Source organism: Engystomops pustulosus, chromosome 10 (genome assembly GCF_040894005.1).
Source record: "Engystomops pustulosus chromosome 10, aEngPut4.maternal, whole genome shotgun sequence".
Lineage (NCBI taxonomy): Eukaryota > Metazoa > Chordata > Amphibia > Anura > Leptodactylidae > Engystomops > Engystomops pustulosus.
In genome coordinates, this window is record NC_092420.1 from 23295763 (window position 1) to 23313693 (window position 17931).

General features: G+C 40.2%; 1 protein-coding gene across 5 annotated transcripts in view; it reads right to left on the minus strand.

The window, feature by feature from the left end:
• The window catches only part of CACNA2D3 (calcium voltage-gated channel auxiliary subunit alpha2delta 3), a 597379-nt gene that overhangs the window by 24955 nt on the left and 554493 nt on the right, over positions 1–17931 (minus strand). For all 5 annotated transcript variants that reach the window (XM_072127891.1, XM_072127887.1, XM_072127890.1 and 2 more), the window contains one exon: positions 17703–17814. In XM_072127891.1, coding sequence (XP_071983992.1) covers positions 17703–17814 — 112 coding nt within the window. The remainder of the gene's footprint in view (positions 1–17702; positions 17815–17931) is intronic.

The following is a 17931-nucleotide window of genomic DNA, read 5'->3' on the forward strand; positions in this document are numbered from 1 at the left end:
CTTTTTTTTTAAAATGCGGCGGTTTCTCAGAATCCATCGGGTTATCTTTCGGCCACGCCCCCTATTTCCGTCAGGTGCATGCCGGCGCCGATGCGCCACAATCCGATCGCGTGCGCCAAAATCCCGGGGCAATACAGGGAAAATTGGCGCAAATCAGAAATATTCAGGTAACATGTCAGGAAAACGCGAATGTAAATGACCCCCATTGTGTCTGCACCGTTTTTTTTGTCTAAATTAACATAATAAATTGTCTTTGTATCTTGTACATTTATTCATTATGTGTTTGCCACACAATTGTGTCGCGGTTGCATTTTGTCAGACAATTTACCAAACTGTGCACCTATTCGGGTGTGGTAGTGCTTAGTCTAAAGTTGGGACACTCTTGGGCCCCAAGTGCCCATCAGTGAGGAAAACTGCACAAAGGTAGATTGTACTGGTTTTCATATATCTGGGCCAATGGGTTTTATATACAATCACCCACCAAATTATTATATCAGTATTCATTATAGCGTCCCAGTCTACACAGCAATGTAACTGCTCTTGTGGCTGGCCATTGTACCCTAATTCTGCCTTTTATTCCTTTATTGTTAAAACCTCTTTCACCTCAAGAGTTGCTGCTACTTGAAAGACTTAACCACATTCTTTAAAGTTGTCCTAATGACTTTGTTATGAGGAAGAGCAGATGTGATTCCGCATTATACTTCTCGTGAATGGGCCAAGTATGGATAATTGTTAAATTGGAAATAAGGCTGTCTTTCCGGTAGGGCCGTTAAGGGTGTTGCTGCAGGGGGACAACTCCGTAATTTTTTCTAGAGCTCTAAATTTTATTGGAGTGTTTTTAAGACTCTACTCCCATGACAAAGATGTGCCCTTTACAGACCAAGTTCAGTGGCTATGGATTATTGATGACCATGTCACAGTGGAAATATATCACCAGGAAAACAAAAATTGAAGGGGCTGTCCAGAAATGGCTTATAGTTCATCACCTTTTAATGACCAGGTCCACCAGGCACCACCAGGTCTCTGAACCGATCAGCTGATTAGCCATACATTTCAGGTGTTATGGAAAAGTTCACAACAAAATGTGGACAAGGCAATGGCAGGTAACAAGGGCCTACTATAGCACTACAACCTGGTGTAAGTTATAGCTGAAAGCTACACCAGGTCAATCCTTACTAAGAGATCAGAACCTCTTATTGAATCGGGCATGTTGTGTGCCTAGGTATAGAGATTATTAAAGGAACACTCCAGTCAACGCTAATTCATTGAATAATGCCTGGTGCAGGGCCTGAAGGGAGGAGCAGGACTCATTCCTAGAACCTTACTAGAACAAAAAGTCCTGCTCATCCTTTAAGCCACAGAGCTTCATTATCATAATGTTATATCTGTTGTATCAGCAAAACCACTCAGCTCAGAGATTAACCAAGATATGATCCTGCATCAGTGTAGCTACAGCATTCACAAGGTATGTTTGCTTCATAATGCATCAAATCAAATGGTAGGTTTCCTTTAATAAATCATACACCATGGTTTATGGTATTAATGTATGGTGAAGGCGGCCATACTGATGAGCTCAGCATAGGGATGCCTAATGTGTTCCCTCGCTACATGACCATAGGGTGTTGCTAAATGAGCCTTGAGGAGAACGTTACAGAGCTGGCTCCTGGATGGTAGGTTACCGCCTGTAGGGGTAGGTGACTGCTCGGTATACCACTTTGAGCTCATATAGCAGGTGCAAGCAGGACCCTAATTTGCAGAAGGACCCATAATACTTAGTGATGATAGTATTGATGATGGGTAGCACAAAACAGCATCCTACCGTATACAACAATAGAAGATGCCAAGGCATTCTGCTGTATTCAAATCTCGTAGAATTACTTTTATTGGTAGGATGGTTATCATACACCATGTGCCGTCATATAATGAAGACCCCGCCCCTCCAATGTGCCGGATACAATGGCATACAATTCTACAATTGTGCTTGTACAGGCTTAAATAGTTGCGGGCAATAGCGAGCCCCCTGCATCCTTCTATGTGCCCCTCCAAGTTATAATCCCTGCCATTTTGCGAGCTGTTTTATGGCTTATACACCAGAAAACTGGTGTAAAGTCCCTGAGAAATCTCCCCCATTTACTCCAAATCCAAGGATAAATCGTAGTACATTTGTTGTACCATAATGCACCCTTTCCAATAACCCCTGTCCCTTTTTCTAAATAGTAAATTTTTGCTAAATATGAGTTTTGTATCTTTTTAACACAATAAAAACTTCAAAAAATCCTAATAAATTCCTCTTGAAACTTCTCCAATAGTTCTACTCGTGAATGAAATCCTCTTCCGATTATTGTGTACCTTACTGCTTATCTTACAGACATCAAAGTCTGCCTGAGCTTTAATGAAGACATTACAAAGTAGACCCTCAGGTTATGTTATACTTAGGTTGTCTTCGTGGAGCGTATACAACGCAGAATATTAATGGTATCGGAAGTATAACCGCTACAATGTCATGAGATAGTGTAGTATGTGCTGATAACAGGAGACCTGCACCATGTATAATGTATAATACATCACCGGCCGGGATTACATTATTAAGTCCTAGTCTAAACAGCTGACACTTAACTCTGCAGATAAAAGGCTCCATTGCCGGGTCACTAATTATGTACAGCACACAAGGGGTGTAAGCGGGTCAGCATTGTAAAACAGGCTATATTAGGAAATATATGCGTGTACGTTCCCCTTATAATTGTTACACAAACATTACATTATTGATGCTTCAATTAGAGGAGTTTAACAGAGAAAAAATCTTTCCCGTTCATCAAGACGGTAAGAATAGAACAATCCTGCTGCCCCCTGGAGGCCGGCGCCGGTCATGCAAGACTGCTATGTGTTCTGCATAGTCAGAGCAGATGACTGAACATTGTACATTAATACATATATATATATACTGGCAGTCTCCGGGTTACATACAAGATAGGGTCTGTAGGTTTGTTCTTAAGTTGAGTTTGTATGTAAGTCGGAACTGTATACTTTATCATTGTAACCCCAGCCAGAAGTTTTTTGGTCTCTGTGACAATTGGATTTTTAAAATGTTGGGTTGTCATAAGAATCAGGATTAACACTAAAGCTTCATTACAGACACCTGTGATAACTGTTACAGCTGATTATTGTAGCCTAAGGCTAAAGTACAATAAATTACCAATATCCAGAGGTCTGTCTGTAACTAGGGGTCGTATGTAAGTCGAGTGTTCTTAAGTAGGGGACCGCCTGTATATATATCAAATTTAGGACAGAAAACAAGCCTCATGTCTCTCTTTTGCAGCAATTTTCCCAAAATCTGTACAAAAACTGCAACAGGACAGGACCGTGAGGATTAACACTCAAAAAAACAACAATTATTGAATATACTTTATCTTTCTCTTTCTATTATAAACTATTATGGTACATCACTTTTTTACCTTTATTTTCAGGTCATTTTAAGTCATCAGAAAAAATATAAAGACAAAAACCTTCATCCAGGCACTATATTACACTATTTACATGTTCGCTATTCAATGCCTTGGGGGTCATTTATTTTTAGTTACGACATTTGTGCAGGATCTTTTTTTTCCTTCTGATTTTGGACCTGTGATATATTTTGCTTTTGAGTTTTTACAACTTATTTAAAAAAAAAAAAAAAAAAGTCGCACAAAAATCGCCTACGTCTCCTCAGGACTGTTTTTTTTTTCACAAAAATTTTAGATTTTTTCATACGTCGACATCTGGATTTTAAAAATATATTAGATGCAACGTTCACTGGAAAAAAATATTGCAGTAAACTTTACTGGACGGGTGAAAAAGTTGCACATTTTTGCGCAAATATAAGAGAAAAAAAAACCTGAATTGAATGATACATTATGTTATCAATTTGATCATTACCGATCTATGCAATGTATAGGAGCATTGATCTGGGCATTAATCTATATTGTGTCAATACGTATAAATATAATGTAAAATGAATTATATTCTTATTATAATATATATTATATAATTTTAAGCAATGATTAGTTATGCACATTAATTAGATTTTGATTATTATGTAAAAATAAAAATAATAATAAGTTAGCGGAATGATCATTCATTCCCATCATTATTAATTATACTAGCTTAATGAATACTCTTAATGATACTCTACCGCAAACTTAGAAGGGATCTGATTCAGGGATTTGCACTGTGAAGATACTTGACTTCTTACCAAGGACAGTGCCATACAATGTACAGTGGCTGTGCTGGATATTGCAACTAAATCCCATTCGCTTGAATGAAACAAGGACATGGAAGGCAGGGTCAGATGTCACCGGCCTGTGAAGAGGAAATGGCGCTCAACCACTGCAAACTGCTGATCGGTGGACCCAAGCCAATCCAAGGCCAAGTTCACATTTTGGTTATTTGCTTCAGTTAGACTACATTCACACTTTGCTTTTACATTGCATCCAATACAACAGCTGAGGAGAGGAGATTTGCCTAATTACATTGCTGTTAACATTTGTGTTTGCAAAACACGATGGAAACACAATGTTAACATGTCTGTTAACATCACGCTAACATTTGTGTTTTTTTAACACAACATTAACACAATGTTAATGTGCCGTCAACAAATTGACCCAGATATGTGAATACTGCAGCTTTCCTCAGTAATGTGCATTTTGCGCCAGATAATCCTATAGTGTGTGAATCTGGACTGTTTTCAGGATGTGACATAGTTGCACCTTTTTTTTCCTTGTTGCACTTTTAAACCTCATTGTAGTCCATCCAGCATTGTTTTTTGATGTCTGTGTTTTTATATGTCTTAATAAAGAATGATATTTGGTTATCTCTTGGAGGGCTGACCCTTATTTATTCTCAAACATTTGGTGGTACTTATGCTGTTGTGACACAAATTTGTCGTAAACTCTGACTAAGTACTATAACGCCCCTTTAAATGCACAGTTTTCTAAAGTGTCGGACACAGCGCAGCCGTGACACAAAACTGGCACAAACACTTTATAAATACATGTGCAAGATTTAGAGCCCTTCTTTATAGTGCTTTTCCAGATTATATATCTGGACAATTTATGTTAAAGGAAATCAACCACTCAAAAAACACAAAAAAAAATCTAAATACTCACCTCCGCTCCTCTTTATCTTGATCCCGGCGCTGTCGGTCACTAGTCTTGACATGCCAGAATAACCAAGAAAAGTGACTTATAAATAACAGCCTAGAGCGCCGGACATCTTGTCCCCATGTTCCGGGCTGCTAATTATAAGTTTCTTTTCTAGGTGATCCCTGTGTGTCAAGACTAGCGACGGACAAGGTAAAGAGGAGAGAAGGTGAGTATTTCTAGGGGTTTTTTTTGTGTTTTTTGAGTGGTTGATTTCCTTCAACATTGAATTTTGTAAATGCAAGGATTAACAGCAATGTAATTAAGCATCTCCCGTGTAAACGCAGCCTCATTGAGAGACAAAACTTGGAGTGGTCAAACGCACATAGAAGGCACAAGTCTTTCCAGCGACTACACATATACGGGGTTGATTCACATTCGCGTTTGTGTGTTGCATGTCCATTGCACATCCATCGCGTTTTGTCTCCACGTCCGCAAAATGAAGGTTTGAAAACATAACAGCTGACTCTCCATTCATATCAGTGAAAAAACTGACCATGAGTTTTTTTTATAGACTTCTATTGCCTTCCCTGATCCACAACAGTGAAATACAATAGACAGGTCTCAAATTTTTTTTCCACTGAAAGTGGATCAGTGAAAAAAAGCCAATGTGAAAACATCCATAGAAAACAATGGCTCATGAGGCATCCATGAAAATCAGTGAACCACCGATGTGACATACAACGGCAGTGTGAAAGAGCCCGGAAGGTGTAATGGAAAGACCATCACCTCTTCTGTGTGTTTCATCACTCCGGGTTTTAGATAAAATAACAATATAACTGATGCAAATAACTGAAGACCCGATGGAGATGTGAACTTGCCCGTTACATGTCAATTCTGTTTCCTAAGTTACATATTTAGAATATTTTCTCTCAAATTTTTTGTTCACTTTTCTAAATGAATGGTTTCCCCTTCAGGAACAGATAGACTTTTCAGTACCATAAATGTCCCGATCTCTGCGGTAGGCTTAATTACCCGTATGTAGTTTGTCGAAATGTTAGATGGTCGGAACAGAACAGCTGAATAGTGTCTGAATGTGGTGGATTAAAATGACCCTATCATCTTGTCATAAGGCATTCTGTAGAAATCTACGATAATTATTGCGCAGTCCGGACGCTGAGATGTGAACTCTGAAATCCACTCATTCCCAAGTATAGATTGGATTCCAAACCATCAGCGCTAAAGTTCCCATAGTGAGAAGGAACCCTGCCAGCTTCAACAGGAACACATTCATTATATAGACATCTCCCGGCATCTCAGCAAAAATAATGATCTCGCCTCGAAAATATTATTAGCCTAATTTACCTCCAGAAAGAATGAAACGTTATTTCCTCCGACACCTCAAAAACTCTGATCACTGTCAAACGGCAGCAAAAGTCTCCTCCACTACAGTAAGGTTTTTCACCTCCGTTGGCAATTACAGTAAGTGAAATTTTTGGATTTTCGCCCGAAAAATTAAACATGACAAAGTTCGTCAGTTTTATGTGTTTGCAAGTGTGACATGAAAATCTGCTCTTATTTTAGCCTCGGACGTTCTTGGTTTACAGACAGCAGGAATGGCTGTCTGTGGACTTCAGTAGCACACCAGTCTATTTCAGGCTACTTGTGCCCCAACTGAAGGCAAAAAGTTAAAATAACCGGCGAAAGACCCATGAATGATTATTCTACTGCGGCTGGGTTAAACATTCACAGTCTTCCTCCGTCGCTTCCCCTTTAAACCCCCTTATCTGCAACAACATGTTAAGAAAACTTTGTAACTTTAGCCGAGTTTCTGTGGAGCTGTTGTAGGGAGGTGAGAGGGCAGCAAACGTTGACAGAAAGAGTCAACAGCTGTTATTTTTGGCCAGGTCAATAATATATTCAAAGTCACTTTATTTCGGATGGTGACAACGACGAGCAGTTTGCAGATGGATTGGTGTAAATCAAACTACTATGAGTGTGCCGAGTGTTTTTTAGTACAAAGTTTGGATACATTTTTATAGGATAATCCCCACTACTGGGCTCAAAAGCAAAAAAGAATTAAATGGAAGAAAAAAGGTTATTTAAAAAAAAAATCTTAATGGGGGTCTGAAACCCATAGGTGCTCATTTACTAAGGGTCCACGGACCGCACTATTGCCGGAATATCCGACTATTTCCGATGTGTACCGCATTTAGAAGGGTTTTTTAATGCACGCGATCGGATTTTGCCGCATCGGCGCCGGCTATCATGTGACAAAAATCGGGGTGGGGGGGGGGCTTGCGTTTAGTCGGAGGATTCGGACTAAGCGCGGGATTTAACATACAAATTTGTGCCGAAAGCCATGCACCGGGAAGAAGAAGGTGAACTCCAGCGGACCTGAGAGGGAAGCGACACATGCAGGATTTCGGGCGCACAATCTTGTTGAATCATGGCAGACTTCATCCCAGTCAGATAACGCACCTCGGGGATCGCGCAGGGACCAGGTAAGTAAATGTGCCCCATAGAATCTCTAATAAGAACCTTTTATAGGTACCCACAAAATAACAGTGTATTCAACTGTATCGGCAGGGGTCCCAGTTATCATGACAATGTGGGATCCATTCCTCCAAGCAATGTGAAAGGTTGTAATTATCAAAATATATATAGCTAGAAAGAAGGGTCAAATTTTAGAAACATATAAAAAGGTGACCAAGCACCTGTATCAATGTCTTTCAATGATGTGCCAGGAGAGTTTGGCCTAATCCCCGTGTGTAACAATTACAAATCAAAAAGCAAAAAGAGGGGGAACTGAATAAAGGTTCAGAAACAATTAAATATAAGAATGCAAAAAGTTTATTGGTTACAATGTTATTAGATTAAAAACATATATGAAACAATAAAAGGAACACTGGTTACAGGAGACAGAAGATCATATAGACCAGGTATCATGGAATACAGAAACTACATACTGCAGAGTAGAGGACATATGGAAAAACATAGTCAGTGCAAAGCGTTATAGCAATAGGTGTACCTGAACAAATAGCAGTAGTAAAATGGAATCAGCATATGCATCATCAGATGACTAAAGTAGTCATTAGTACTTAGCGATTAGCATAGCTGAAAAATACCAAAGCTGTATCCATAATTACCTGGTCACTGAATTTGCCCCAACGCGCGTTTCAACCCGGCGGGTTGAAACGCGCGTTGGGGCAAATTCAGTGACCAGGTAATTATGAATACAGCTTTGGTATTTTTCAGCTATGCTAATCGCTAAGTACTAATGACTACTTTAGTCATCTGATGATGCATATGCTGATTCCATTTTACTACTGCTATTTGTTCAGGTACACCTATTGCTATAACGCTTTGCACTGACTATGTTTTTCCATATGTCCTCTACTCTGCAGTATGTAGTTTCTGTATTCCATGATACCTGGTCTATATGATCTTCTGTCTCCTGTAACCAGTGTTCCTTTTATTGTTTCATATATGTTTTTAATCTAATAACATTGTAACCAATAAACTTTTTGCATTCTTATATTTAATTGTTTCTGAACCTTTATTCAGTTCCCCCTCTTTTTGCTTTTTGATTTGTAAATGTGAAAGGTTGAGCTACTGGACCTTGTATTCTCTATAGGTCTGCCAGTGTATAGGATATAGTTGTTGGGACCCTTTGTTGTTGTCAGCCCCATGACCATGTTAACTAAACATATTAGCTTAAAAATATGTTCATTAATATGTTTTTCTTGAGTTTTTATGTAAATTACAATGACGATTACAGTGCACCATGGGCGTGGTTGTGAGGTCCTGTCTTGTCTTGTCTTACTCAATTTCACAAGTGGGGTAGGGCACTGTAAATCACGGCTCAATGGGAGGTACTAACTGGTGAAACTGGGCACCTACAAGGTTATAAGTCTAGTTTATATGTGAATGGCGAGCTGACAGTGTCCCTTGGAGGAGTAAAGTTGTCCAGCCTTTTTTTATGTCACCCATCTTCTGTGTTGGGAAACTCCAAATCTTCCCTAAATTCTGATGGTGGGGGGAGAGATAATCTAACATCTGTATCAGAAAAAAAAACTATTAACCTATATGACATAATTTTTTACTTAAAAGGGTTTAATAGAACAACTCAGGAAGTCAGGATGGACCTAGAGTGTTCCTAACCCGTTCTTTGTTCCAGTTTCTCTTCTCTCATCTACATAGTCCATCTGGCGAACTCTGCTATACACAGCAGCAACTGAGGCTCAATGGTGATAATGGGAGCTTAAATCACCATCACATCCAATCACATTGAAGACTCGGATGTGTCGCTCAAGGACAGGACACCCATGAAAATAGTTAGGTGGTATCCACATACATAAAACGAGGTCAGTCAAGAAACAAATAAGGCCGCCAAGTGGACTCTTTACAACTTTGGGCACTTGAAGAATTGTGGACCCATGGACGAAACGGACAGCAGTTAGCTGCCATGGGTTTCACGGCCATAACAATCATCATATTTTGCCCATGTGAACATACCCTAATATTGGTTATTTTTCTGACCTGTAATAGGCATGAAAAGTATATCACTTAATTGACAGATTACATAAATACATTGTATGATATAGAAGCCCTTTTACTCCTTATGTTCGAAAGTCAACATGGATCTGTCATGAAGATGTAATCTGCGTGGAGCAGCTTTAAGATTAAGTGCTGACATTCATGCTCAAAGCAAAGAAAGACTCAAAAATTGATACTTTGGCAATTGCAAAGTCTCAAGTCTCCTTTTTGGTCTCAGGTTTATGAAAAATGTGAGATAAGGAAACTTGCCTCAATCTGTTTCTAATAGGCTAAAATGCAATATTGCTTAAGGGACATTATGAAATTTTAAACTCTGCAAAAATGTAATATTTACTTCTAGGTCTGAGAACAGGCTGGACCAAAAATGTATTGTAAAACTAAAGCGGGTATATTGTCACGTGTAGTGTTCTGATGGGTAGTGGAATTGCTATATAACAATTACCTGAGGGGAAACAACTTTTTTCCAAAGTATGCAGAGAAGACTAACCAAAATAAGCTAGCTAGAACCCAACCGAGTCTTAAGCCGCCCTTAGGTTTTATCTGAGGGTTATAAGTAGCTGAAATGGGGACCAGGTTGACACTACGGTTCAAGATGTAAGACTATGGGGGTTATTTATCACTGGTTTTCCTGGGCTAAAAAAGTCTCAAAATAGTCGCATTGAGGTATTTGGAGACTTTTCACTGCTAAAAAGTCTCACAGGACTATTTCCACCTCTTCATTATTCTGATCAAACATAGAACTACTGCTACACAGTGCAAAGCCAGATTTATGACATGGGACCCCTAAAAAGTCTAATAGTTACTCCAGTCCCCTGCTGGTGTATGTACTGGAAATTTTTATGCATTTTGAGACTTTTTGAAAAAAATCCCAGGCAGAAAATAGACATTTATTAAAGGACTAAAGCCACTGTGATGAATCTAATGGGCACTGGAGCTCCAAATACATACATACAATTGTCCCAAGGAGCCACCTAATGATAAATAACCCCTTATTAGTGTATCTTTAGGCAAAGACCAAGACAGTAAACATGTGACGAGAAGAAGAGGAGACTATACCATGGAGGGCACAGTAGTATGTAGGTGCTGCCAGTACCTAGCCAAGGACAAGCCATATTTAAGTAGATTATTCCAAACAACAGTCAATAGTAGATGAAGAGTTCCTGAAGGCTAGAACAGATTTTCTAATCCCATAAAGACAGACATTCAGACATGGTTAAGTTGGTTAGGATGATTTTGAATGAGCAAGAGAGGGTAAGGAAAACACAACTTTATAAACCCACAATACCATTTCCCATCTCATCCTGTTGTGTAAAAGGGATTGTTAAGGAGTAAAAAAAACTTGCCTCTACCAATAACGGAACCAAAAAAGTTGAGTGCTCAGTGGTGCTAGGATGTAATATTAGACACGACCCCTGGCAAATGTGGGGCTGTCCTTAGAAAGCAAACATTTTTGTCTGATCCTAGAAAAAAACCTTTAATTAATGATTTATTTATATAAAACATTTCAACGGAGGATCTTTATACCGAAACCCACTTATATGTCGCAAAGCGCCAACATGACAATTTAAGCAGTAACTTGTTGACCCCTGCTCTATCACAGGTTTCAGTCGTACTGGTGTCCTGAGTTCACCAATATAATAGAAATATGATGGAGAAATTTGGATTGTAGCTTCCTTGTAGAGTCCCCTAAAAAGAAAAATTCCGGGTTCCCAGAGCAGGAGCTCCAAAAATAATCTCTCTCTATCCACACCTTTTCGTTCCTCCCATAACCCTGGCAGCCAAGGATGTTGCTTTAAAATGGCGCTGAGAATGGCACATCCTGGGCTGTATTGGACCGCAGGAGGAAGCCTTGAGTCCTGTCTGGCAAACTCTGCTTTGGGGTGAAGGCCTGGGTGCCCACAGAAAGGGCTCTGAGTGCCACCTCTGGCACCCGTCCCTTAGGTTCGCCACCATTGCCCTAGAGCATAAAAAGCATATAAAATACCTCCTCTGGGGTCTTAGCTATAAGAAGTGACGCAGTTGCAGTCAAGTACGCTCCTGGATCACGTGGGGGTCCCTACCGTCTTTCTCTTGTATTAAGAGGCCAATACAACTTGTTTCGGGGCTCTCCTACAGATTTTTAAGACCAGAAGCTTCAAGTTCTTCCTCAAATGTCCTCAGATCTTTGTTACTTGTTCTATTTCTGTCTTTATTACTTTATTTTCTGTACTTTACCTTGAAAGAAACAAGCTGTTCCAAGCTCTCCACCATCCGTGTCTCATCAGCAGACCCAGGCGATGATTAGGATCCGACCCAATGTACAAAATGTGCTGCACTTCCTGAGGAATGCGAGGTTGATGAACTATAGCCGAGGCTGGAATACTGGGACCTTCCGAGAGCCTATAGATCCTGCTTCTACTGCCCATATACACTATTTATGGCACCACTGTGGATACAAATTATCATGTGTGCGACTTCTCTGCTGCCTCTCACCCTCTCATGTCCCTCGCATCCCACACCAACTATTTTGGCACAGTCCAAGTTCATAACATGAATCTTTTCAGACAATATATTTTTGCAGCCCGAATATTTTTAATTCCACTTGTTTTTGAAAAAACGTAATGGAAAAGCTGACTCATGTAATAAAGAAAGGTATATAACATGTCGAAAATATTAACCGGAGCGGCCAAAACCCAAGAAAATTGGGACATTTTTATGTTAATTGTGCTCATTTTGGATTCCATCATCTTAATGAGACTGTACTGTGCGCCTGATTATGCCGGACGTGTTGGCCTATAAGTCGGCTGGATTACTGGACTCGGTTTAGCGATGAATGTAAAAATTTAGAGAGCCGGGCACCTAGCATTCCATATAATGCATGGTTTATTTCAGCCAATTAGAAATTAGCCAGCTCGTGAAAACATTATGAAACCTGCAGAAAAAATAAAACATAGGCCAAACAAATCATACAAAAGCAAATAAAAGTACAGAAAGTGTAGTATTATGTGTAGTCCAGAGACCTCGGAGCACTTACACTTGTACAAATTCTTTTTCTTTCCGCCCTTTTTAACTCATCTCTTCTTTTGCAACTGAGAGCAACACAATCCCAATCTACTGATCCTCACCACCCTCGTAGCAGTTCAGTCTCACCACAATAGGGTTTAAAGAAGCACTTCAGCTGAAAAAGTCACTGCACCCCTGATATAATAGAAGTACCGAGTGCGAGGGGCTCCTATTTTCCTGTAGGGCGCCCTCTTGACTGCTCTAAAATAGGCACAGTGTAAATAGAGATTAGATTAGATTTTTCTTTCTCTGTGCTGTCTGTAATTAATCACATGATGCCTCAGCATGTAGGTCATCCTGCTGACTACTCTGATTAGACACAATATTGAATGTCAGATCTTTCATTCTTTGTGGTGTTTACAATCAATCTCATGATGCCTCAGCATGTAGGTCATCCTTCTGACTAAGTTTAGATTAGACTATGATTAGACACAATCTTGATTTTTTTAGACCTTTATTTCTCTGTGGTATCTACGATCAATCCCATGATGCTTCAGGATGTATGAGGTCAGAATGTAAGTCATCCTAGACACGATCTTGATTCTTAGATCTTTCATTCTTTGTGGTATCTACAAGCAATCTCATGATGCCTCAACATGTATAGCATCCTCCTGACTATTTTGATTAGACACAATGGGGCAGATTTACTTACCCGGTCCGTTCGCGATCCAGCGGCGTGTTCTCTGCAGTGTATTCGGGTCCGGCCGGTATTCATCAAGGTAGTTCCTTCGCCGTCCACCAGGTGGTGCTGCTGCGCTGAAAAGCATCTGAACACACTCAAGTTCACCGAGCCGGACCAAGTGAAGGTAAGCGCGTCTCAAGCGACACTTTTATTGTTTTAAATGCGGCAGTTTTTCCGATTCCGTCGGGTTTTCGCTCAGCCACGCCACCCGATTTCCTACGCGTGCATGCCGGCGCCGATGCGCCACAATCCGATCGCGTGCGTCAAAATCCCGGGGCAATACAGGGAAAATCGGCGCAAATCGGAAATATTCGGGTAACAAGTCAGGAAAACGCGAATCGGGCCCTTAGTAAATGACCCTATGCAGTCTTATCAATCCCATGATGCCTCAGCACAGAAACAAATGGGCAGCTAAAGACTATACCATGTCTGCTTGTGGGGAAGTATCTCTATATCCTTCTTAAAATATTACAGATCATAAATATACAGAGGTTTAGCTGTCATCTTCCTCAATAAAATTGTGTAAAACTTGTGGAGTCATCTGTAGTAGCTTTTATAGTAGTTTTTGTTTCTCATGTGTAGAGCCTATGGGGCACATTTACTACGAATGTGGGAAACTGCTCTCCCCTTGTGTAATACCCAGACAGAGTTCATCGACTTTTTTGTGGTGCACTTTTAACATGTGCGACAGACTTTGCATGTTAAATCTGCTGCACGGTCCGACTGAGCGCCGGAACGCCCCCTAATTTGTGATGCATGGTGCCCAGTGCCGCCACCCAACACAAAGGTCACGTGCGACACATTTCAGGTGCAGACACTTGTTAAATACCTGTGATAGCAGTTTACACTAGAAAGAACGTGCAAAGTCCATCAGAAAAGTGGGGCAAAGCCCTTAGTAAATGTGCCCCGCTGTGTTACAGCCCATGTAGATGAATAATATAGAAAGACTGGTCTCTGCGATGGTGATACCTCCATCCAATATTGCCATATGAAATAGCAAATATGAACTGTCCCATGGAGGGGTGAGCAAGCCATGGTTGCTACCTGTACAGCTGAACAGGGGCTTAGTAGCTAATGGGGCCCGGTGCCACTCTAAAAGCAGCATATATTGCAAGCTAATGAAGATTCAATAACTAGTAGTGGACATAACAGGGGGATATATTGGGGAACCAGGGTGGCATATACTGTTCTTCGTTGGGTGACCTGGTCCCATGGCACCGGATTCCAAGTTATTTGTTGTGTCCTCATTATAACACAAGGACATCAGGGTGTTTTTGACCCACGAGTGATCTAAGTGAAGTAAACTTATTTTGCACTCCCTAAGTATGTGGTTTTGTGGTCGCTGCCCCAGTTGACCTAAATAAAGACTCAGCAGATTTAGGGCTATAACTCACACTTCAAAAAAAAAAACCTCTTACTGGTAGATGGTTAACGGTGGACCAAATCTGTATCATCATTCGTCCACACACATCTCCATTTGTGTCAGGCTTTTCTGGGATCAGACACTTGAAACGAAACATATTTGTGTGTATGAGAAAGACAATATCGCGATTGTTAATCCCCCGCAAAGGGCATTTAAGAGCCATCATTGTGCTCTCATTAGAGGTTTATCACGGGTGTAGTTTATGGCTTCCTGTTGGGTGCATTTGCAAAATAATGGATGCCTTGAGATCAGTTTGGGCTGCTCTCTGAAAGACACAAATGTTTTCTTTACAAATAAAAAAAAGATCTTAGTCGCCTTAAAATGCTATAATTTGCACTTGACTCAGTTTCCAATGGGTTGTAGACCAAATGCTGCATTATGTGGTTATTTTGGAAACAGATTCCATGTCCTAAAATTACCCTCAAAACCTGAGGTCTTAAATCTGCTCTTGTCATGTTGAATTAAGATAGTTGCATACCCATAAATGATGTCCAGGCACGGCTTCTGCACATTCAATATTTCCTTACAAAGTATAGACAATGCAGAACAGGGAAAGGACTGCTGTATAGACCGTATATGCCCTCATAGACTCGTAGGACAGCAGGTAGCTACTAGATCTTCTAAAGTCAACATCCATGAATACTTACTACAGGCAGTGATACAAGTAGTCCCTGTGTTAAGGACACCCAACATACGGATGGACCCCCAGTAACAGACGGGCCTCTCAACCCAATGTGACCTCCAATGAAGCTCTCTGGATGCTTTACTTTAGTCCCAGGCTGTAATGATCACCTGTAAGATGTCTGTAATGAAGCTTTATTCATAATCCTTGGTCCCATGACAGCAAATTTTGGAAAATCCAATTGTTTTTTTGTTTTTTACGACTTACAGACAAATTAAACTTAAGTACAAACCTGAAGATCCTATCTTGTACATAACCCTGCCTGTATATATAGAACCACAAAATAAGTGATATATTCATCATCATAACATTTAGGCTTAGTTCACTCCAGGTTCCTTTCTCCTTTCCAACACTAAATTGCAGCCCACATGTTTTCGACTATTAGTAACAGAATTTTAATAGAAGGTAACCCTCTGTACTTTGAAGTCTAAAGGGAACAGAAGGTGATCGGAACACCTTCCTTTTCTGGTTGCCAAAACATCCTTCTAAACCAGATATCATAACGGAAAGCCCCAACCCCGTTTTGAACGGGGCCGTGCAGAGTGAATATAGATATGTAAAGTATCAGACTGGCCCACTAGAGTACCAGAGGATTCTGGGTAGTAGTAGCCATCCTTAATGATAGACTACAGATAACCAGTAGAAGACAAACCAATGTGTAGGCCACTAAGGTCTATTTCTGAGGGGCTAGGGTCCCCAGAATCATGTCATCTAGTGGGCTCAATGAACCCTAGTCTGACCCTGGATGTGTGATACGGCACTGGATAGAATTTAGTATAGGAAGAGTATAATGAAGATCTTTTGTGGAAGAAATGTAAAATATGAACAAAGAGCTCTATGTATCTATGTATTGCGATTTTATTTTCTGCCTAGAATTCTATATGAAATTGATGACATATAGAAGTGCAGTAGGGTCTCATAGCATAATGTCTTATAGAGTGCTCTATAATTGCTCTATTATGACTATACGCAACCTGGAGCTTATAAGTTGTGGTACACATAAATGATGGTTCATGTGGATATGTCAAGAATATTAAACTTGAGAATACATCTTTAATTGCTCGTAGGGGGGCGCTGATATTGAGAACTTACTGCCTGACAGTTTCCATACATCTGCAATGTGTTCTTCATACATATTGTTCTTCACATACTATTGTGAAGAACACCGTTCTGCACGCGTGTCTTCAGATAAGTTAGCAGATGTATGTAAACATCTGCAATGTGTTCTTCCCTGTGTTCTTCACTTAAATTATCCTGTGTTCACTGTTTTCATTGTATTCTTCACTGTTCTTCACTTTCTTAAGTAAATGCTCGATCTCGAGCAGGGGAAATACTCGTCCGAGCAACGAGCCATTTCGAGTATGCTAATACTCGAACGAGCATCAAGCTCGGACGAGTATACTCGCTCATCTCTAGTGGTGACCATTTATTTACTCTTGGGATGCCCCTCTGAGTTGTATAAAAATGGTTACCACCCCTACTTATTGTGTATAGTGTCTGGTGGTCATATATTTTGAATGGGTGGATACCACTGATATTTTAATGTAGACACTTTGGTTTTGCATTGCTATCCATGCAAAGTTTTCAGGTGAGACACCACATGATTGAGTTTCAGGTTTACAAAGACAGCTTATAGCAGCAGAATGTACCAAGGAAGTGAATCAAGAACTTGTATGTAATTTGTTTTAGTAGCTTAGTCCTAACGGGAAAAGAGAGAAATAGACTCGGAGAACCACAGGGTCAAGAGAGGATGTTTCTAAGTGTGTGATGACTTGGTTTAATGAACGACGGGAAGGAGCCAATGGGCACCGGGGCACGGAGGTCAGTTAAGGTCTTTGAACACATTGGATTAGCATGAAAGTTGATTGATCCATATCTATTTCATTGCAATCACTCTAGGATGTTGGTATAAGTAACCGTTTGGATTTTCTGCAATTTTCTCTTGAGATCATACGCTGGATGTAGAGAATGTTTTTGATATTATGCGGCTGCAGAGCTGACCACATTTACAGGGCATCTTTTTTTTACTATTCCCTGTAAGGAAAATAAAAATTGGGGGCCTGCGATGGAAACATTTTACAAGCGAGACCTCGGACTGGCTTCCATAATTAAGGAGTTGGCATGTTACTCATTAAAATGCCAAGAGCGGGAATACAATGAAGAGTTTTTAATAATATTCACAACCAGCAAGGGGCTTACTTGGTGCAGTCGTCACAGTTAATGGTGCCTGTTGTCTCCTTTATGGTCCGCTCAGATACAAAAGCTGGATATTCGGTATCACAGGGCTCCAGGGTCTGTTTTAGCCTTTGAGCTGAAAAAAAAGAAATTTATATACATAACTGTCAAGAAATATACATGGATTAACAGCAAAGGCGACTATCAAAGGACATTTTTTATTTCTTCTACCACCATGTGACTCATTCCTGGC